At 38.1% G+C, this 22,366-nt stretch overlaps 1 protein-coding gene across 1 annotated transcript in view; it reads left to right on the forward strand.

Moving 5' to 3' along the window:
- stab1 (stabilin 1) overlaps positions 1-22,366 on the forward strand; it is a gene marked incomplete at its 5' end in the record, with an annotated part of 111,724 nt that overhangs the window by 26,481 nt on the left and 62,877 nt on the right. The window contains 23 exons of the mRNA XM_079241976.1: positions 702-839; positions 1,465-1,536; positions 2,404-2,517; positions 3,056-3,109; positions 4,520-4,600; positions 4,865-5,023; positions 5,819-5,881; positions 7,571-7,663; positions 8,379-8,465; positions 8,539-8,650; positions 9,934-10,120; positions 12,352-12,445; positions 14,579-14,737; positions 14,962-15,057; positions 15,758-15,853; positions 16,911-16,958; positions 17,211-17,344; positions 17,555-17,666; positions 18,261-18,338; positions 18,634-18,735; positions 19,479-19,583; positions 19,699-19,833; positions 20,166-20,294. Coding sequence (XP_079098102.1) covers positions 702-839; positions 1,465-1,536; positions 2,404-2,517; positions 3,056-3,109; positions 4,520-4,600; positions 4,865-5,023; positions 5,819-5,881; positions 7,571-7,663; positions 8,379-8,465; positions 8,539-8,650; positions 9,934-10,120; positions 12,352-12,445; positions 14,579-14,737; positions 14,962-15,057; positions 15,758-15,853; positions 16,911-16,958; positions 17,211-17,344; positions 17,555-17,666; positions 18,261-18,338; positions 18,634-18,735; positions 19,479-19,583; positions 19,699-19,833; positions 20,166-20,294 — 2,448 coding nt within the window. The remainder of the gene's footprint in view (positions 1-701; positions 840-1,464; positions 1,537-2,403; positions 2,518-3,055; positions 3,110-4,519; positions 4,601-4,864; positions 5,024-5,818; positions 5,882-7,570; positions 7,664-8,378; positions 8,466-8,538; positions 8,651-9,933; positions 10,121-12,351; positions 12,446-14,578; positions 14,738-14,961; positions 15,058-15,757; positions 15,854-16,910; positions 16,959-17,210; positions 17,345-17,554; positions 17,667-18,260; positions 18,339-18,633; positions 18,736-19,478; positions 19,584-19,698; positions 19,834-20,165; positions 20,295-22,366) is intronic.

The following is a 22,366-nucleotide window of genomic DNA, read 5'->3' on the forward strand; positions in this document are numbered from 1 at the left end:
GTCAATCATGGCCACCCTCTCAGTTCCACGTCTTTGCCCAAATATGGTAGGAACCGCCCACCGAGCTTCAATTCAGCTTTTTAGAAACCTATGGGTGACGTCACGGAGGCTTCGTCAATCTCTTTATATACAGTCTATGTGTCAAGATTTTATTCCAGCTCCAAAAAGCTTTGCTTGTGTCTTCTGTGACTCGGTCTTTGTTATCCCTCAACTCTCTTGACTATCTATAGAGGTGTCCATCATCAACATCAGCTGATGGGCTCCTCTGATATTTACCTGTGTAGCACCTGTTAAACATGTTTTACTTTTGCCCACTTCCTCATCGGATGTGACTTCACTAATTCCTTGATGAATTGTGCTGATAACTTCTAGTTTTCACTGAAACTAATGGAGTTTACTTTTAAGACAAAATGAGCATTTCCATGTTCTTCTGTGTTCCGGTTGACTTTACTCTGACACAGTAACACATATGTTGATTCTGACACTTCTGTAGTAGTTGCACGGGTTTCAGCTTTCCTTTCAGATTAGGATTATACATACAGCTCGTGTAGTTGTGAAGGTAGACCTCATTCATTTTGGGCTTGTAATTTTGGACAGTAAGCAGCAACAAAAGGCGTGGTCAAGATGAGTGTTAATAGCAGGAAGTTTGAAACGGGTGTCTGAAATGCACATAAACACACTCATCCTGTTGATATTTACAGAGGTTCATCTTGTTGGACAACCCCAGAAAACTGTACACTGTTATCCAGTCAGACATCCCAGCAGCCAATGGGATCATCCACATCATTGACCAGCCAATCATGATCACGCTCTCTAACAGACCACTTCGTGATGAGCAGGTAAGTCACACGGACCAGTTACACAAAGCAGCTTTAAGTTCAACATTTAAAGCTGAAATTTCTCCAACTGAGGAATTTATTTCAGGATGCAGCAAAAAAAAAAATCTCATTTCATTTTTTCATTCTTGGCGGAACGGTTTTATTTTTGCTAAAGCTTGTTTAGACTGAAATCCGCTGCAGTATTTAACAGAAATGTGAGTTGCAGTCATGAGATCCCTCCCTAACAACTGAGTGGAAAACATAAGGCTACAAAATGCTGAAGAATTGGCTGAAAGGTTAAAGCTGTGAAATCAGTCCCTCTAAAAACAACTGAACAAACAATAAATGGTAAAATTTATGAAAAAAAAAAAAATTGCCGATTGTTCAACTATTGAACTGAATATAAAGAATTTCTTGACTTATAAACTCAAAACAGGGAGAATACATTAAATACTTTTACAAAAATATGTTGATTTTAGTTATTGTAATCTAACAACCTGTTCTTTGTACAACTGGCCTGAGTGTGAAATATAGAAACACAACCTTAAACATCACTACAAACTGACGTTTCCTTCCATCTTTAACTCGGCTCATTTCTTCAGTGCTCTGCAAAATGTCATTTAATCATTTCTTATGTTTTGTCAAGTTTGCTGACAAGACTATCAAGGAGATTCTGACCAAGGATGACAAATACAACCGCTTCCTGTCTTTGATTGATGTGAGTATTTAATCCATAGTGTGCAGAAGTTAGCCGTCAGCCAAAGCAAAGATTCTGCTCTGTCAGTGTATTTATTCCACAACATGTTGAAGCAGTGTGCATGAGAGAAAGTCAACATCCAGACACACAAAAGTGGTGTTTAACAAATAACTTAAAGAGTGTCTGTGCACTATGATGTGCGATGGCAGCGTGAACATAGCTACATTAACTCAGTGCAGTTGTGATGTTATAAGGCTGTTTTTCTCCACTCAAGATGATTTAAGGTAAGAAAATGAGTGTTTTGTGGATTATTTGTTTGATGTAAAACACATCTTGACAATAAATATTTAAAGGCAAGAAGACCTGGTTATTTCCCTTTTATATTTTGTTTTAGTGCCCCATTTACAGGGAAAATGCATTTCAACCAAGAATCAGCGACAGAATCAGCTGTTTGCACTGGGATGGAAGATTTTACAGTTTTTCATTGGTGCAACCCACATAATTACCTCTGCTGCTCACCCTGCAAATCGATTTCCCTGCAAATGTGGCTCCATCTAAAAACAAATAAACAGGCTGATGTATGATTTATTACCATGACTCATTTCTAAGACAAGAAAAAAAAAATCCACCAAACACTAATTTCTTACTTTTCATGCTAAGTTGGATCATTGGTGAAACTGTTTTCGTTTGGTTATCCCTTTTTTTTTTTCCTGCTTTGTTTTTTTAATAGTGAAATGACTTCCTTAAAATTTGACTCGTCCTAACATGCACTTATAGCCAGCGACAGTAATTAATTCAAACATTAGTAAAGTAGACATTTAGAACAAGCTCTAATCAGGTATTAGTATTGAATCAGCCGCTCTAATCAGATGTGCATTACTGTAACAGAACTGTGGGTCGCCGCCTCCCCTTCATGGATTCGGACCCCTTACTGTGTTCATCCCCACCAACGAGGCTGTGGACAGAGGCAGAGATGGCAGCATCCTCTACATGCTGAATGATGTAAGGACACGTGGTCTGTATTCTTTGGGGAAGGTGAAGGGATTGCTTCTGTTTTATGTAGCATTCATGCCGCAGCAGATTCCTTCAGCTCCTCCAAGCCCAGCAGCAGCCTGCAGATTTAACCAGCTGACCTGTAAGGAGAGACTGAGTAGTTTCACATGTTTCAGCTTTCCTTTGTGTAGAGACTTTGTAATGCAAAAAAAAACAAAACAAAAAAGAGACCTGGAAAGGCTCTTGTGTTAAGTCAGCGTCTGTACTTAAATTTCAGATCTTGTGGCCTTGAGTTGACTTAAGTTTTCTGTTTAAAACATGATAAACATGATGAACATAATGAACATCACACGATGCATGATGCTCAGCTTTCTGTGGGTTTTTTTTTTATCATATCTGCTTCAGCTTGTAATGTTATTGGGTTCCTTCAGGACAACACACAGCCTGAAGTTAAAGCACATGTCTTTATTCTGCCTAAAAACTTGACACAAAAACTTCAGGTGAAATATTATTCATGAAATATACGTTTTTTTGTTTTTTTTTACAGGCCAAATATAAACTTCAGGAAATGCTGAGGCACCATGTTTTCTCCCAGGCTGCGGTAAGGCTCCAGGCTCATAAGAGATTCACAGTTTTCTGTCGCTTCCCTTCAATAGTAATATTTCATATTTAATGTCATTTCAACTCATTTCTAAAGCAACACAGCTCAGACCAAAAACTCTGTTTTTCCTGTTTGTTTTGACACCGCGCCAACATTCACTCCAGGAGCTGTTGCTGCCATGCAGCATCCTGAGGCTGACAAGAGACATTTTACAACTTTTTCTCTGTCTCTGTGCTATAAATTTTAGCCGCATCTTGTTTTGCGGCACAATGTCACACACAAGCGAATGGATACCCACACACAGACCATTTTAAACACTAGGGGTGGGAAAATCAAATTGAAAACTAGAAAATCTGGATTTTTTTGTTTCACAATTTTAAAATTTATCTTTTTTGTTAAAAAAAAAAAAATTGTTTTTTTTTTCAATTCAATAAAATTAATCCACTATCAAATTTTTGTCATTTTTATTGGTTTTATTGATCTTTTTACTTGTCTTCTTTAGCATTATAGCAGCAGAATGATAGTCTGGCTTATTGTGTTGTTTTCTCCTAACTGAAATCAAGAAAAATTACTGGGAAAAAGAAGTTTTATAAATTTTATTTAGTTTTAATCTACAAAAATCATCAATATTGAAGAATTTTGAGAATCGCAATTTAAACCGAATCGGCACCCAAAAAAATCGGAATCGGAATCGAACCGGGACAAAAGCATATCTTCACAGCCCTATTAAAAACGCACCATTGCTGATTCAGCAAAAGGAACTTTTGAGGACATTATCGGAGTAAGAAAGAAATTGACAGAGCATGTGAAAAGAGTCAACATCAGACTGGCTTTTACCTGTTGGAGAGAGTTCAGAGAAGACAGGATGAGGTTCTTCTGTCACTTCTATTTAGATTCAAATGGTTTCTTGTAGTGCTGCAGTCTATGATACTGTAGTGAGTAAAACATAGCAACTTACCATCAGAATATAATCCTGCAAAATCTGCACAACCTTCACTGCTGCATATATGTGTAGCTGCAGCCCGAGCCTTAAGTGCCCCCCAATACTTCTGCCTCCCCAACCAATGAGAAAACAGCAACACTGACATAACATTTCCTTTACCAATCCCAGGTTGTAAATTAAGCAGCATAGTTTCCACTACAAGAATGTTTTACACTGTACATAACAAGATATGATAACACAAAACGGTTCATAAAAATTAACAGGACACAAATGTAGAACATAAACAGTATGAAATCCTAAAGAAAAACTAAAGGTAGGCTAGGCTAAACAACACATTTCCAGGGGGCAACATCCCGTTTGCATCCATTCCCACCAGCCTTTTTTCTACTGATGAGTTTCTGGCGGTTTTGTAAAAGACATTTGAAAGATGTGAAATATTTGATCCAGGTGACTTTTCCTGTCTGCAGCTGACAACCGATGAGCTGGCTGTTCTACCTTATATTCGGACAATGGCCAATCAGTTGATCACCATCACTACGTCTGATGATGTAAGTGTCTGTCATTTGTTCTTTAGAGGAGGGATCTTTAATTCTGGGCCTCGACAGCTACCATACTTTTAGTGTTTCCCTGGCACAACACAAATGAAAAGGTTCTCTAACAGCTTGTTGTCGTCTTCTGCATCTGCCTGTTGATGAGTTATTGATTTGAGTCAGGTGTGCTGCAGTGAGGAAACACTAAAACCTGCAGGACAGTAGCTGTTGAGTTAGTGATGCCTGCTTTAGAACTTGCTGTGGCTTGTCTTCATGCTGCAGGGAGAGATCCTTTTGGATAAGAAGGGCATCCGTCTGTCAAGCCCCAACATCGTGGCGTCCAATGGGATCATACATATGATTGACGGGCTGCTGTACCCACCCTCCATCCTTCCCATCCTGCCTCACCGCTGTGATGTCAATCAAAGCGAGATTGTTCAGGTGAAAAGACAAACAGGAGAAGAGTCAAAGTGAAGTTAGGATAAAGAACAAAAAATGAACGAAGATGAAAAAGATTAAAAGCAAAAGTATTTGTAGTTCCTGTTCTTACAACACCAGGCTGTTTTCTTCTAGTAAATCCGTGCCTCCCCCATCCACTTACTGTATGTAGAAGGAACACTGTGCTGTTTCTGGGTAATATTGCCTAAAAATGCAACTTCAGATACTTTTTTTTTGTTTTGTCAAACACCACTTAACCCAGTTCCTGATTTTCTTTCCATCTGTCTATAAATCAATAACCAACAGATCATTAAAAAAAAAAGGTTGAGCTGCTCTATTCACAATAAAATGCATACAAACAAAAATTTAGCCCCTTGTGAGATTAAAAAACCAAAAAAAAAACCAAAAAAAAAAACCCCCCAGAAACATATATATATATATATATATATATATATATATATATATATATATATACACACACACATATATATATATATATATATATATATATATATATATATATATATATATATATATATATATATATATATATATATATATAAATATATATATATATATATATATATATATATATATATATATATATATATATATATATAAATATATATATATATATATATATATATATATATATATATATATATATATATATATATATATATATATATATATATATATATATACACATTTTTTTTTTTTTTTTTTTAAATTTGAATGTGCAACCATTTTGTGACCTCAGCATGTACTGGTAAAAGTATGGATGTTGTGTGTTTTCAGGGGGACTGTGTTCACTGCAACTTTCTCCGTATAACTGACTGTCCAGAAGGCAGCACTGAAATGGTAAAAACTGTTTTTAATGATTCACCTTTATTCTGATGACACATTATGCACATTCATGGTGCAAACCGATGCTCTACGAACCAAGATAACTGTTTTACTTATATTTAAGCCAATGTGATTAAAAAAAGAAAATCATTGTTTCACATAAAACAGAAAATGTCTCACCGCAGCTATACGGAATCTGATCGTTCAATCAATTATTTAAATATAATATCTGTTCTCTGTCCGTCCATCCGTCTGTAGGGGTGAACTATTCTGACCCAGCTTTCCGCCTGCACCTCAATGCAACGTTTAGCGCTAAGCTTTGAGGCTCCTGGAAGCATGAGAAGCGTCTTAAAACCTTTCAAGCAATCGTGAACTGATCTCTCTAATTGCAACTTTTTCTGTGCATATCAGGAGATTTATAAACATGTTTTTAACAATTTATGTACTTCAGAGCCGTTTTGAGCATCCGACTATTAAATCTGTAAGACAAAGGTAAAAAGTTTGTGTAAAAATAAATTTTTATGCTTTTTTTTTTGTTGTCATTTTTGCACAATGTTTTTTTGTGTGTGTCATTCCTAGATATTTATGTGTGCATAAAAAAAACTCAAAATAGCTTACACAGTTTACAAACTTCTTAATCCACATACAACTACCCAAAGTTACAAATTAGTTTACAAAGTTTGCAAATAATTTTTTTACACACATACAATAGTATTGAGTAGATTTTCACTTTGTAAAAAAATAACAAAATCTGTGTGAGTCCGTCACATTCTCTCTCGAACTCTGAGAGGAGAAAATCATATATCACATGCCAGCCTGATACTATTAGCATGTTTTCATATCTGGAATTATTTAAAGTATTTTGATACCAGAACCTGGTGCTAATATGCAAAAAGCAGGGCTGTCAAATTTAATACATTAGTACAAAGAGATTAATCTGTGGAATGAATTTATTTTTGGAATAGATAAATAAAGTCAGTACGCTTGTCATATTTCAAATTTGAATTTAGTCTTATCTCAGTGAGAAAATCTTCATTTGGGCACGTTGGGTCTCTGTTGCTGTGACAAAGTTATGGATGTTATTTTATATAAATAAAATTTAGATCAATGTTGAGCATAGAGGTGTAACATAATGCACCAAAAACTAAATTATCCTCCTTATTGATGAAGTTTCTGACAGTTTAAGCCTTATATTCAGAGGATGGCTTCAGGATGACAGTTAACCACTCAGTCATTGCATCCAACATTCTGGTCGACTCTCCTTACAGATGAACTGTAATGGGATTTTTTAGTACTCATTACATTACTCAATACTGACAACTACTTAAATGCAAGTACTTATTTTTGTGCATATATTTTGGTATCAGTTCATCCCTACAAGTTCGGGCACAGAAATCCATTTCATGCTCCAAGTGATGTGTTTACCGAAACATATGACAAAATATATACACTATCAGTCAGAAGTTTAGACACCCTTTCCCATTAAATCCACTGGTAAAGGGTGTCCAAACATTTGACTGGCAGTGTATATATATATATATATATATATATATATATATATATATATATATATATATATATATATATATATATATATATATATCTTCAGTATTTTTTCTTCTCATTATTTTTGTGGCTCTGTTATTGTGACTAAAAGTAAAATATATGACTTAAAACTGAACAGATGTGTTTGGGTTTCCTCAGGACAGTCATCTGATTGGTTGTGAGTACCATACACGTCCTTTCATGAAAGCGTTCAGTAACGGCTGCGCCAAGCACTGCATCGCCACCAAACAGGTGAGAACAGGAACTTTTACTTTAATTAAAGGGAGACTGTTTAACTTTTGGCTACACAACAACTGTTGCATAATTAAACATCTCCATCCATTATTGTTATAAAATATTAACCCTTAGTTTATGGGACATTATAGCAGCACTGCTTCCTATTGAGCAGCGTATGAAAACCATATTGCTAAATGAAATGAATGAATGAAAAATACTTTATTTTTCATATAATATATATATATAAATATAACATATCGTTAAATCAGGCCAGTTGCTAATTGTTCTGTTACTTCTTTGGGATTTTAAGGAATTATAGGAAACCCATTTACTGTATGCAAACAAGCCCAACTTGTGCAAAATGTTTTGCTCCCTCAAAGTTACAGTGTGTGGTTTGTTATTTTAGCACACCTGTATGAAATAAAGGACTTGTTACCAAGCTGCAAAGAACATGATGAGGAAGTTCCATAATCTGACTCAGAAGTTTTGGAGGAGGAACACGACTAAAACGTGCAGGGCAGTGTTCCTTCAGAACTTAGGAAATGTACATGTGGTTCCAACAATGCTCATAAGGCAATAAATCTTATGATGTTAGAAAGTCTGTTTATTTCCCGTTAAAATGGAGCCACATTTTTAAGGAAAATGCTTTTGTGAGATGAGCAAAGCTAAGCATGTGAGTTGCACTCCTGAAGCTCTTTTGTGTCTCTGATGTATGATGTGTGTTAAACAGGTGGCAAAGTGTTGTGCAGGTTTTTACGGTCCGGACTGTAAACCATGTATTGGAGGTTTCCAACATCCCTGCTACGACAAAGGAACGGTGAGAATTCCTCATGTTGAACAGGACCAATCTACTGCCATGTTTTAAATCGAATCCTTCTTCTTTTGTGCAGTGCTTTGATGGTATCCATGGTAACGGGTCATGCAGTTGTAACCCAGGCTTTAAGGGAATCGCCTGCCACATTTGTTCAGATCCGACGAAGCACGGAGAAAACTGCGATGAGGGTAATGGCTCCTCTTCATCACCACTGAAGGAGCAGCTTAATGTCCGACGCCAACGATACTCTGAACTAAATAATGTCTTATCAGTCCCGTTACTCAAACTCATCCTAAGGGGAAATTTGGATTTTTTTTAAATCTATTTATATGGTAGTTTCTCTATTTCTAGTAAGGATTAAGCTCCCAGGACTATGTTTTTGTCTTAGATGTCTTAGATAAGGGCTACTCAATTAGATATTCAGGTGGGCCAGATTTTCAAATCAAAAATTATCAGAGCCAATAAGTAACGTAAGTGAAAATAAATCTGTAAAAATAAATAAATAAATAAATAAATAATAAAAAGACACATTTTCATTTTGAAAAATAATTAGTTTATTAATTTTTCTATTTTAGATTTAGTCCCACATGACAAGGGCAAATGCACAAAATAAAATAATGAAAATTCCAGTCAGAGCCTGTATTTTTCCTAACTTTTAAAATAAAAAGGTCATATCAAACTAAACTTCTTGATGTGGTGCCTCCTCACATTATAATCTTTACACACCGCCACACACTCATTGCATGTTAAACACATCGGTTTGGTGCTCGAATGTGCGGCAAAATAAACAAATACTTATCAGTCCAGTTGGGGTTAAAACTGCAATTTTTGTTGTTAACTTTGTGTTTTTGGACAGAGAGCCAAATGCTAGCTAGCGCTACTCTTACAACTTCAAAACACAACAACCTGCACTGGGAGGTTGCTAGGCAACCAAGTGTTGTGTTCATGTTCTGCATAGCTGTAGGATTGTAGGCTACTTAATCAGCGTAGGAATGACTGAAGGTTTTTGATTAATATCTTTATTCTTTTACATGAGCTGGGCCACATAGAAGTTGTTTCTGAGCCGCATTTGACCCGTGGGTCGGCATTTGAAGAGGCCTGCTCTAGATACTACCTACTTCCGTTCTCCCCTTGTATGCAATAGTTCTCTCCGGGTTCTCCGGCTTCCTCCCACCATCCAAAGACATGCATGTTACGTAAATTGATTACTTCCCGGGAATGAATTTAAGAGTAAATGGTTGTTCGTCCTTCTGTGTTGGTCCTGTGACTGGCAACCTGTCCAGGGTGTACCCTGCCTCCCGCCCAGTGATTGCTGGGCTAGGCTCCAGCTTCCCATGTGACTCTGAATTGGACTAAGTGGTTAAGAAAACGAATGAATGAAGTTTAACCTTAAAGTACAGAAGAATTACTGAAGTCTAAATTATTTAGTTTCACTAAAATCCTCACATGATGAGTTTGTGTGCATCATCAGAGTGTCACTGCGTCCACGGGGTGTGTGATAACCGTCCAGGCAGCGGTGGTGTGTGTCGGAGAGGTTCTTGTGTGGATGGATACTCTGGAGAAAAATGTGACAAGCAGGCCATGATGTGCAACTCCGATGGCCAGATGGCGCACTGTCACATCCACGCATACTGTACGCAGACGGGACTGGACACCAAGTAAGATATTATCTCTACTGCAACATTTAACAACATAAACCAACTTTTCACAGTAACCTGATTTACGTACTTATGTTTTCATTTAGTTTATCGGCAGGTATCACACATACTGATTACATTGCTGTAAGAATGATAATGGACATAGTTTTATTTTACGTGTATAAATGGGATTTGAAGACACTTACTGTTTATCTCAAGCTACTAAAAGATGTTGCTTTTAGATTGCAGTCATTTAACTCTGCTGCAGGCCCTTTTTTTTTAATTTCATATCAGGTAAGACAGGTGTCATAGGGATTCAGAAAGAACATTAGTCAGATTCGCATTAAAAAGATCGTCCAGAAAATTTCACAAGACTGGTGGTTTGATCCACATTGGCTTCATATGTTGCTATCCAAAGAGAAGATACTTTTGGCTCAAAAATGTTTTGCCCAGAAACATACTTCCTGTTTACCTGTAGGTTCATGGAGGCGGCCGCCTCTGTTGTGAGTGCACTTGTTTACATGCTTGCTTTTTTTAAAAATTTTTTATCATGCTTGTTACCAGATGATTTCACATATTGGAGATTCAAAGAACTGGACAGAGCTGTTGACTTTGTAGGGTGTAAACTCAACTTTGTACAGGGTGACAGTAAAAGAAGTTAGTGTTTGGTTAATTCAGAGGACATGTCAAAAAACCCACACAAACAGCAGCTGGATCATAGATGACACAGTATGTAGTGTCCTTAAACCAAGCATGCCATGATTTGTGCCCATACTGGTTGCTTGCATTTTGCAGTTTGTGAATGCACAGCATTCATTTCTGAGGACGTGCAGAAAAGATGCTTCAAACAACTGCAAACCATGCAACGCAGCCACGATAAACACGTGTGATTAAAGGCAATCATACTTTTGGCCTTAGATGATGATGGCAAAAAATTGACAGTGGAAAATATATATATAATATGTATATAATAATATACATTACTAGTCAAAATTCTGGGAATACTTTCCCACTTGGAATAATGGAAAAATTAGTCCAAATCTTTCATATATAGTCTAAGGTGCTGTATGACGTGTTTATAAATGATTGAATAGTAAAACTAATTGTGCTCTGCAGATCCCCCATCCCATTATGAGGGGCTTTTAATTTCAGCATCTTTTAAGCATTAATAATTATTGGCAAACACAAAATTTCACAGATTGAACCTGAAAACGGGTGCAACACTACGCGTCTATGTAGATCAGGGGTGGCCAACCTGGTCCTCGAGAGCCGCAGTCCTGCATGTGTTAGTAGTTTCAGTGCCACAACACACCTGACTCAAATCAGTGAGTAAATAGCAGATTGCACAAGTCTGCTAATTAAGTCTGATGTGCGTCAGATACGTTGCACCAGGGAAACTCATAAACACGTGCAGGACTGCAGCTCTCGAGGACCGGAGTTGGCCACCCCTGATGTAGATGTTCAATATGGAGCTCAAAGGACTCAGAGCTTATGAATCTGCGATGACCTTCTTAGTGACATGACAGCTGCAGCTCTGCATCAGCAGGTTTCATCTCCTTCATGTCAAGTGCTCCTCATTTCCCTCCTGCATCATCCTCTCTACTTTGAAACCTGCAGAACTATGTGGAACAAATTGTTTCACATGCTATAGCATTATGAAACAGCTACTGATGACTTTATTGCTTTTATCTTTTTGTTTTTTGATTAAATGATCATTTTTGTTGCGTTTTTATCTTTTTTTTTAGTGTTTTATCTTGAGATATTTTTGTGTTTTGTTTCCTGTTTTGTTTCATTTTAGTGGTTTTATTCACTCAATGTTTTCTTGTTTGTAGTTTCTATGGACAATCACTTTTGCATGTGACTGGATTTTATTGTTGGATGTTATGATTTTGTTAGAACCTGTTTGTACACTAAGTTTCCAATGAGGGACAATAAAATTATGGGATTTAACTTGACGCGTGCTCTAGCTACCACCTTTCCACCTTTTGTAGTGACTGACACTACTGATAGATTGACCTACCTTACATTCAATGTACAGCAACAGCTGAGTCCAGCTGTCAGTCTGCTGGCTGCAGATTACTGCCTCAGTTGTGTCTGGAAATAAAATAAATATGTCTTTTTTGCAATTTAAGAGCATTCATCCCTTTATTTCTGACACAGTGCAAAATATTCTGTATGGGTTAGTTTTTCCTGAGTTTACCGTCTGAGTTAGTTCAACTGTGTGGTGTGTGTGTGTGTGTGTGTTGCAATAGGTGTATGTGTAAAGATGGATATGATGGGGATGGCCACTCCTGTACACCCATCAACCTCTGTCTGAAGAGTAACCGAGGAGGGTGCGACACTAACGTAAGACTTATTTATGTACATGTGTTTATTATTATTATTATTATTATTATTATTATTATTATTATTATTATTATTATTATTATTATTATTATTATTATTATTATTATTATTATTATTATTATTGTAGTAGTAGTAGTAGTAGTAGTAGTAATAGTAGTAGTAGTAGTAGTAGTCGTGCTATAAATGTTTTTGCTCCATCCCACAATCAGTAATTTACCATTTTGAAATAATCTGCAAAATCCTCTCTCAAATATTTTAGGTTAATAAATGATTTTGTTAATATCATGTTTAGAAAACTGTTTTTCTCATAACAATTTTGACTTTGTTAATCCCAAATGGAAAGCGAGGCTTTGCATTTTACCCATCTCTGGATTCAGTAGAGAGCAACGGGCTGCCATGTTGTGGCACCCTGGTTAACAGCTTTGCTCAGGGGCCCACAAAGATAATTACACTATAATTAATTGAATTGTACCTAAATAATCTAAATCTGAATAATAGCAGGAAAATACAATACCACCAAAACTTGACATCCCTTTACATTTTATCTTACTGCCTTAATATTTGTCACAAATTTTAATCATGTTTTTTCTTGCTTTGTTTTTGACCTCCTTCATGATTGGCACAGCTCTTGTGTGTAGGGTCTTTCCACACACTCTAATAAAACAGCAGCTATCAAGCCAAGACTATAAAAGAGCAAATTGGACACTTTATCAATAAGTGATCACAGGATATTAAATCTTTTTATGGAAAATTGTGGCTGCAGAGCTCCACTGTGGGGACAGATCCAGTGCAGGGTCTACTCTCTGGTCCCCTCTCCCACAGAGCAGAAAGAAACAAAGTTTCCCGCACCAAAGACTCTCACACGCAGCTCAACCCGCGAGGGGATCAGATGAAGGTTTGCTAACCACCAATAAAACGCAAGCAGAAAAAGAAGAAAAGACAAAGATAAAGTTAAACAGTTGAAACTGAATACAATGAAAACTAAACTGCAATAAGCAGACCCAACAATAAGGTAACTAAAACCAAACAACTGGTGTGTTGTCTTACACATCTAAAGATCTTAAGTCTTGCTATTAAAGTACACATACTTATTTGGCTTATCACGGCAGTTATCAGTATTTCCCTTGTTGAAATCAACACTCTGCCAATACATTCAACAAGATGTTTAATTGAAAAGTATGTTGTTTTTCTTATGAGAACAGGAGAACGTGCGCTTGTTTGATCAGTGTGTCTCATCTTATTTATCCCGTGATCCAGATGGAGACACGCAGTGGTTTTAACACACCTTCTGCTGGTTTGTCTGTGCATTTTATTTAGAAAAACCTTCTATGCAGTTACTGAATGCAACTTATTTTGAAAAGTCTTCATTGCTTCCTGCCCTGTGGCAGAGGCAGCCTGAGAGTGGAGCCTGCACTGGAACTGTCCTCACAGCAGCGCTCTGCAGCCAGACTGTCTTGGAAAAATCTGCATCAGGGCCTCTTTTATTCACCATTTATGTTTCTATTTGATCTAATGATGCAAAACAACAAAATACTTTCTTATGAACAAAAACAGCATACTTCTTTTTGGGAATTGTCGACAAAAACCTAGATTACAACATTCAAATCAAGAAGGTATGATTTTTTTTTATTAAAAAGCTGCTCAATGTTTTGTTCTTTAGGAGACTTGGTTACCATGACAGTGCCTTTACCAGTCTGCCTACTGGTTTCATGTGACAGCTGCTGCTGATGAAGAAAAAAAAAAAAAAAAATCATATCATTTTGCTTTTGAGGTTCTGCACTAGCTTCCTGCTTACAAACGAGTTGACTTTATTAAAATCTTGTTGTTGGTTCTTAAACCGCTTAATTTTGAGCCAAAATACTTTTTAGGTCTTCTGGTAAGTTACGGACCTTTAAAGTATGTTTTCTGTGTCCAGAACTTAAACACAGACAAGCTGCTTTCAGTTTTATGCATTATGCGTGTGAATCAACTTTTAAGTTAAACTTTCATCAGCGACGCTTTACTTTCTCATTTTACGTCTTTTTTTCTATCAACTTTACCATCTGAACATTGTTTAAATCATTATGGTTTATGTCAAGCCCTTTGAATCATCTTGTTAAATGATGATTCATAAAACCTCCCGTCTCTCTTCAGGCTGAGTGTCTGTATGCCGGACCCGGTAATGTATCATGTGTATGCGCTGAGGGCTGGACAGGTGACGGCAAAATGTGTGTGGAGCTCAACAACTGTCAGCAGGAGAGTCGAGGAGGCTGCAGCCCCAACGCTGACTGCAACCACATTGGACCTGGACAGGTCAGCTGTGGTCCAGCAGTCCTCCATGATGTGGATATTGTTTATATTTAACAAGAATTTTGCCATTTTTTCCTCTATTTTGACTTAAGTCACACATATTTCACGTCATATTTATTGAGACAGTTTCACTTTACAGCATCTTATTTATCACCTGCTATCTGTGCTGCTGTCTAAACCTACGGGATCAATGGAGACCAATGAGAAGTTTGTTTCTCTGTCTTCAGAGTGAATGCATCTGTAAAACTGGTTATATGGGCGACGGGAAAGTGTGTGAGCTCCTCAACCCCTGCTTCATAATGAACGGTGGCTGCCATGATCTGGTAGGAATAAACTGATTACAGTAGGATTACTAATGGTTGGCTGATGATACTAGTAACAAGATACACTGTTACTACGGTTACCATACTGTGCTCATGTGACAGCTGCCTTTGAAATGCTGGGCTCTGGAGACCAAGCTGAAGCATAGCAGAGAGGGACCAGGACTATCTGTTCCAGGCTCCTAAGTTCTGATAGACATGTACAATGTTGCAGCCGGTGGTGTTGGTGGTCAGGCTGTAACCTCACAGGAGGGAGGTTCCTGATTCAGATCACGGCTTGGAGCCTGCGGAGTTTGCATGTGTTTTCTCCTGAGTTTCTGTTCAGGTTTCCTGCTGCATGTTAGATAAATCCTCCCTAGAGCTAAGCATGCATGATTGTTTGTCTTGTATGTCTCTGCCTGTTCAGGGTGCTCGTTACATCTCTTTTGGTAACTGATCAATACTGCACATCAGATATGGAAAAATGATTGAGTATTTTTAAGTGATTAATCCAGTTTTCTCCTGAATATTTCTCTCTGAGTTGAAGTAAAATAGTTTCTGCTAAAACGTTTGGAGAAAACTATTTTTAAACTCCTACCTCTGATTTTGCTTTAGTAACGAAAACATTATTACTCCTTTCTTTACCTGCATGTTAAAAAAAGAAAGAAAGATCTGATTCGTAGAGCATAATGCTCTCTTTGACAAACATCTCTCTGTCTCTCAGGCGAAGTGTGAGCTGAAAGAGAGTGGAGTTCATACCTGCACCTGTCCCGAGGGCTACGCTGGAGATGGAAAACTCTGCTATGGATCATTACTGGAGGTAAGTCTTCAGATCAGAGATCAATGAATCTCTGAAAACATGATGGCAGCCAACTTCAGTTATGTAGTAACTATGTAGTAATTATGTAGTAATACCATACCAACTTTATTTAGCGGTCACACAACCACGGCTGTAGTCCTAGCAACTTGCACTTACTGCAGCAGAGATGGGAAAATTAACCCAGCCCTTTAATGAAGGGGTGTTTGTGAAAAAGTGCATGATCGGAGTTTGTTAATAAATGTGTCCAGACCAGAAACACAGCAGCTGATCACACAAATGATTTAGTCAATAACAGATTAGGTTTGTTTTCATATCTGGAAGATTTTTTTTCAATAAATGTCAATGTTGGCCGGTGAAGTTGTCCAATTTCATGTTCTGGCCCACTGTATGTTTGAGTCAGACGAAGCTTTTCAGGGAAGACTCAGTGTTTCAGGTGTAATAAGGGAGATTTGATGAAAGATAAGTTTGGATGTGGACACAGATAATGATGTGTTCACAAACAAAAGATCTGATTCTCTGTAGAAAAAAAAACCAGATGATGTCTCTCTCTCTCAGTTTTGATGGGCACATCATGTGGCCATCACACAGAAGGAAAGACCAGGATCATACCATTATATATAAAAAAGGAAGGGGGGTAGGAATTGGTGTTGTCCGAGCTAGGTAAGCAGTGACACATCGATTTGAACACAAGTACATTGGAGGAGAAGTTGAGAAACTAGTGAATGAAAAGTGTCATAATGTTAAGACTCTGATTTGTATTTTATTGGTTTGTTGTGGTTCAGTGTTTACTTGTTCATTTAAAGGAGCAGTTTGTAACAAAACAACAGTAAAGAAACATTTTATATATGATTTAAAAATGTGTTTCTATTGATTCAGTTCAGTTCAAATGAATTTATACAGCACATTTGTTACAACTCCATGTGCCTAAATTGCAGAGCAATAAAACAATAAAATCAGTAAAAATATCTCATGTTTATTTAATAAGCTGTTTTCCTCCTGCATTGCATTATTTATTTTCTGGCTTTGAGTAACTCTGTTTGTGTTTGTGTGTTTGTAGGAGCTGGACATGAACCCAAAGCTGTATAGTTTTTACCGTCTCGCCCAGGTGTGTAAGATCCAGGGACTTTTTGCTCAAATGTTCAGGTTTTCCATTTCCAAACTTGTTTGTGGATTTGCTTATCACTGTGCTGCAGTCACACTGCTTCCCATAGATTTAAGCTTTTTATGAAGGTGTCTGATTAATTTTGGATCTCATGAAGTTCCTCAGCCTGATCTGTCACATCTGTACAAGTTTCAAAGGAGTGCTCTTTAAGTTTTACTGAACACGACACATTTTGTACTTTGTGTATGACTTCAGCAGTACCTTCACTCCTCTAATGATCTGAGTGGGAACCTCACCGTCCTGATTCCATCTAGAGAAGCTCTGAGGAACATGAGCACAACAGAGAACAGGTTCTGGACCAGCCGACACCACCTGCCTCACTTCCTGCGGTCAGTGATCACAACTTTGTGGGCAAAGGCATACACAGATTCAGATTAACTAGTAAGTTTAGGGAATCTAGTTTGACCCTGTAGGGGCATTTTGACTCACAAATTAAAAAAATTATAGATACAATACTTCTTCTACGGTTCAGATTGACTTGTTCTGAGGTTTTTTCCTGGTAAGATATTTGTAAAACTTTCTGTTCTTCCTGGATGCAGGGCTCACTTCTTGCAGGGGATTTACTCTGTGGAAGATCTGGACACTCTGGTGGGTAGTAAGCTACCCACGCTGAACCCCCCCACGCAGTGGGAGATCAGGAACATCAGTGGGGTAAGAATGGGATGCCAGGGAGGGGTCTCCACCCTCCCTTGCACTGACAGACATGCCCCAGCCAATCCTGGTTGGAAGAGTGTAATTCATGCTTCTGATGAGATCATGCCCAGAGCGTTCCTATAGTGAGACACTCAATCATGCTACTCAGAGAACCGGGGTTACGCAAGTAATGTAAAGGTTTACGCTGTTTTCCTCTGAGAAACAAAACATGTATTTCCAGTTGCACTGTTCACAAAAAATCAGAGAGAATAATCCCAACCTTTCTGTGTGAAGTTTGCGTGTTCTCCCAGTGTATGTGTGGGTTTTCTCCGGGTACTCCTGCAGTCCAAAGACACGCATGTTAATCGGTTTCTTGAAATTCTCCGTAGGAGTGAGTGTGAATGGGTGTTTCTCTGAGGTGGCCATGAGATACGCTGGTAGCCTGTTCAGATTTTACTCAGTCTTTTGCCTGCTCACTGTTAGGATGGGCTCCAACCTCTCCCCATGACCCTGCATTGGAATCAGCTGCATAGAAAATAAAAAATACAATAATTAAGAGGGAAGCATGCACAAAAACTTTGCACATCCATGTAATTTTTTGCTCCCTTCCAGGTGATCCACATTGGAAATGCGTCCATCGTTACTCACAACCTTCCTGCAACCAACGGTTACATCCACATCATAAACAAGGTACAAGCTGATCTTTCACAACAAACTTGTAATTTAACTGCTCATTTGAACGTAAAGTATATGTTGACTTAATGATGCAGATGTTGATGGAAAATCTGTGTCCTTGTTTTATTCTTTTGCCACTAAGTGGTAACATTATGCATTCGTTATCATTAAGCCCACCAGCTGTTCCACATTATAAGGTTTTTAAAAACATTTTTCAGGATAACACAAGTTGGACTTCTCCCCCTCGGTTTAGAAACTGTTTTAGTTCTTTGCTGGACAACATATACATACTATTCCTCTCTGTGTGCAGATTCTGACACCCTCTACTTCAGACATCCCACCAGAGCCTCCCACTCTAATGGCCTTCCTGAACTCCACCTCCAACTTCACTCTGTTTAGACAATATGCTCTGGTAAGAATCCCACCACACCTCATTTTCTTGGGTATTTCTTTCATTGTGTTTTTGCATGTATATTTGGATTTGAATGATCTACTGATTATTTCTGTCATTGAGAATCATATTGCAAATGTATCCAGCAAATTCCTCCTCATGTGCGTCTGACAGTCAGTTTATGCCACTCTTACTAGTGCTCCCTCCAAAACACACCCTACTGTAGACAAGTGTAGGCAACTACACACTGAAATAACATCTACAGCAGTTTTAGGGTGCAGGATTTCCTCAGGAAGTACTTCCTCATCTACGTCCTTCCTGCAGAGATGGTCACAGAGTGATTTAATCACAAGTCTGCAGTCTTCATGCTAAATGCTCGGCTGCATTTGTAATCTCCTACTAAGATTCCCACGATTTCACCCACCCCCTAAACTGCTGCCTTCTCTCTCCCAATTATGCTTTATATACAATGAGTTTTTCATTTTGACGTGACTGTAGGAATTTAAAAAAAAAAAAAAAAATAAAATCACTATTGTCTACTATACATACCTACAGGCCCTTGCCATGCTACGGTACGCCATACACTTATTTCAAATTGCACAGCATTTCCTTATTGAACAAAACAAAAAACATGAAGGACATTAAGCGAACAGGCTCCTGTTCTTAAAACTTGAATCAATGCAATTTCAGGTATAATTAGAATTGCATGAACGGATGTTTATATTTTACCACATATTTATCTTGTGACTGCATGTTTTTCACAGATGTACAACCTGTCAGATCAACTAAGTAGTCTGGATTTTACTGTCCTGCTGCTGACAGATGAAGCCATCAAGCAGCACCTCAACAGAACAAACTCATCCCTACTGGTAGGTCCATGAACTTTTCTTTAGTGAAATGTTGAATTTTGCCACATATGCACATGCAGTGATGTAAAATTTGTCTTGTAAATGCAATTTTCATTATTTTCTTTGGTGTGTCCAGAGCTCCAGTGTGTTTCAGTACCACGTGATTCCCAGTGTGCTCCTCTTCCCCAACGACCTGTACGACGGCATGGTTAAAAGCACTCTCCTGGGCAGCGATTACCAGGTCCAGTTCCATTTAAATGACAAGAACCAGGTAAGGACAACCAGCAAAGGCTTCACACTCATGTGACCTACCTTTTAGTGGCTTTTCTGTAACCATCCATCCATCCATCCATTTTTTTAACCGCTTGTTCCAAATAAGGGGTGCGGGAAGTTGTAGCCTATCTCAGCAATCATTGGACGAGATAAAGGGTACACCCTGGACAGGTCACCAGTCCATCACAGGACCTTTCCAGAGCCTTGATAATGTTCAGTTTTTTCCTCCATAATCAAATCAACTTGTTCCAGTATGTTCTTCGTGTAAAACTATTTTGGACTTTTTATTTGCCTTCGTAGTAACTCATTTTTCCTCTTCTTGTCCTGCAGACGGTTGTAAATGACATCCTGCTTGACGGCAGGTATACCGAGACACAGCATGGCGTCATCATGGTCGTCCAGCAGGTCCTCCAAGTCCATCGTAACAGATGCAGCAGACAGATCTATCTGCATATGAATGTAAGCAAGGAGGATATGAAAGCATAATTGATAAAAACAAGAAAGATACATCTAATTCAATTCAGCTTTATTTGTATAGCGCCACTTCACGACAATGGCATCTCAGGTCACTTTACAGTCACATCAGTAGAACTCAAGTCATGCTAATTAGCCTACATAAAGAAAACAAACAGGTTGCAATAAATTTTAACTGCAACTTTTATCCAGGAAGACCTGCGGAAAGAGGAGAAATATGCTACTGATGCGAATACTGTCACATGTTTAAGGAGCAGGAAGATGAAAACGAAGTGCTCAGTGCTTCATAGGATGTCCCTCAGCAGTCAAAAGCCTGAAGCAGCATGACTAAGGGATGGCTAAAAGTGAGGGTGTCTGCCCTCCGAGGCCAAACTGGGAGCTGGTTCCATAAGAGAGGAGCCTGGTAGCGGAAGTCTCTTCCTCCCATCATCCAGACTCTAGAAACCACAAGTTAATCTGCAGTCTGAGAGCAAAGTGCTCTGTTTGGAATATATGTAACTATGAGATCTTTGATATAAACAAAGCTTTGTTATGGAGAGCTTTATATGTGAGGAGAAGAATTTGAAATTCTAAGATTTAACAAGGAGCTATGGGGGGGACACGGTAAAACTGGACCTGCTCTAGTCTCATCAGAGAGAACATTGAGAGACTGGGAGATGAAATTATGATGAATAAGTGAATGAACGGAGATGTGCAGATTTGAATTAATTATGATTTTACACATCACAACATAATAACTCACTTGGGCCTCACCTGGACTTGTGGCATGAATAAGCCTGAAAATATCTAAGTTATTTTCTGCTTATCAGGTTAAACCCTAAGGATGGATATGTTAGTAAGTGGTACGACCGACCTGCTAATCACTCAACAACACAGTTTTAAAGATACGGTCCATTTTAACCCATTTATTGAAAAATTAAATCCATTTCACTGAAATCAGATACATTAATATAATTTATATTATAACATTCAGACATAACCGACATTAGTCAAATACATTTTATTTGTAATGCTAGAAAATAACCCAATAGGTCATCAGATTTTCTGTGTGGTTCTGTCCCTTGTCCTTAGCTGACATGGATCAGTGTGTACAGGCTCTTGCTCATGGAAGAGCCAATTAAACATCATGTTAAATCATATCTTTCACTGACGAAGATTTAAGACAAATGTAGAAACAGTGTGTGTAAAACTGCAGAGCAGTTTTGACCACTATAAGTGACAGCTGGATTGAGACTTTTGTGCCAATAGGCACAGACCACACTGGTCTGGTCTGAACAGAACATTGTTCCAGCAGTCTTGTCGTTTGTTCAGCTGTGCTTCCATGTTCTTTTCAGAGAGAAGAATCTTTCTCCTACAACCCTTCCAAACAAGCCATACTTCTTCAGTCTTTTTAAATTTAGATGCTAACTGAGGCCTGGAGAGTCTGAGATGTAGCTCTTTGGTTTGTTACAGTTTCTCTGAGCATTGTTTGCTGTGAACTCATGTCATATTTTCAGACCGTATGGCAGACTGATTATGTGGGATTACTTTAATGACTGTACATTCTGATTTCTCATGTGTTCCTGTTGCTGTGATGGAAAGAAATTCTCTTCATAACATCAGAGCAGGAGAATTCATTCAGCTGCTCCTTACAAGAGAGCCAGTGTTTCCCGTGTACACCTGCCTGTATCCTAGAGTTTAACACGCATATTTTTGTCTGCGTTTCAGATGGATGACGAGACATAATTTCTAAGGAGCACCTGTCTGCTGGTGGGAGTGTGGTCATGTTTGTGTGTGCACATCAGGCCAGAACTCCACTGTGCTAGATACAGACAGCATGTAAAGACAGAAATGACATGCTGTTGCGGAGGATTAAACAACGAAGAGCCGTGCGTTACGCGGTTTCACTACGTGGAGTCCAGGACACCACAACGAGCAGTGGAGTGGTGTTCCAGACTCCGCATGTGCATTAAAACCGTTTAATGCACAAGTCTGGGTTGTTTAATCCACTTATACTGTGGTCCCACACAGCAAACATTTTTTAACAAATGTTTGTTTCTTTTTTTTTACAAAACTAA

The sequence above is a fragment of the Telmatherina bonti genome (assembly GCF_933228915.1).
Source record: "Telmatherina bonti genome assembly, chromosome: 6".
In the NCBI taxonomy this organism is placed as follows: Eukaryota; Metazoa; Chordata; class Actinopteri; order Atheriniformes; family Telmatherinidae; genus Telmatherina; species Telmatherina bonti.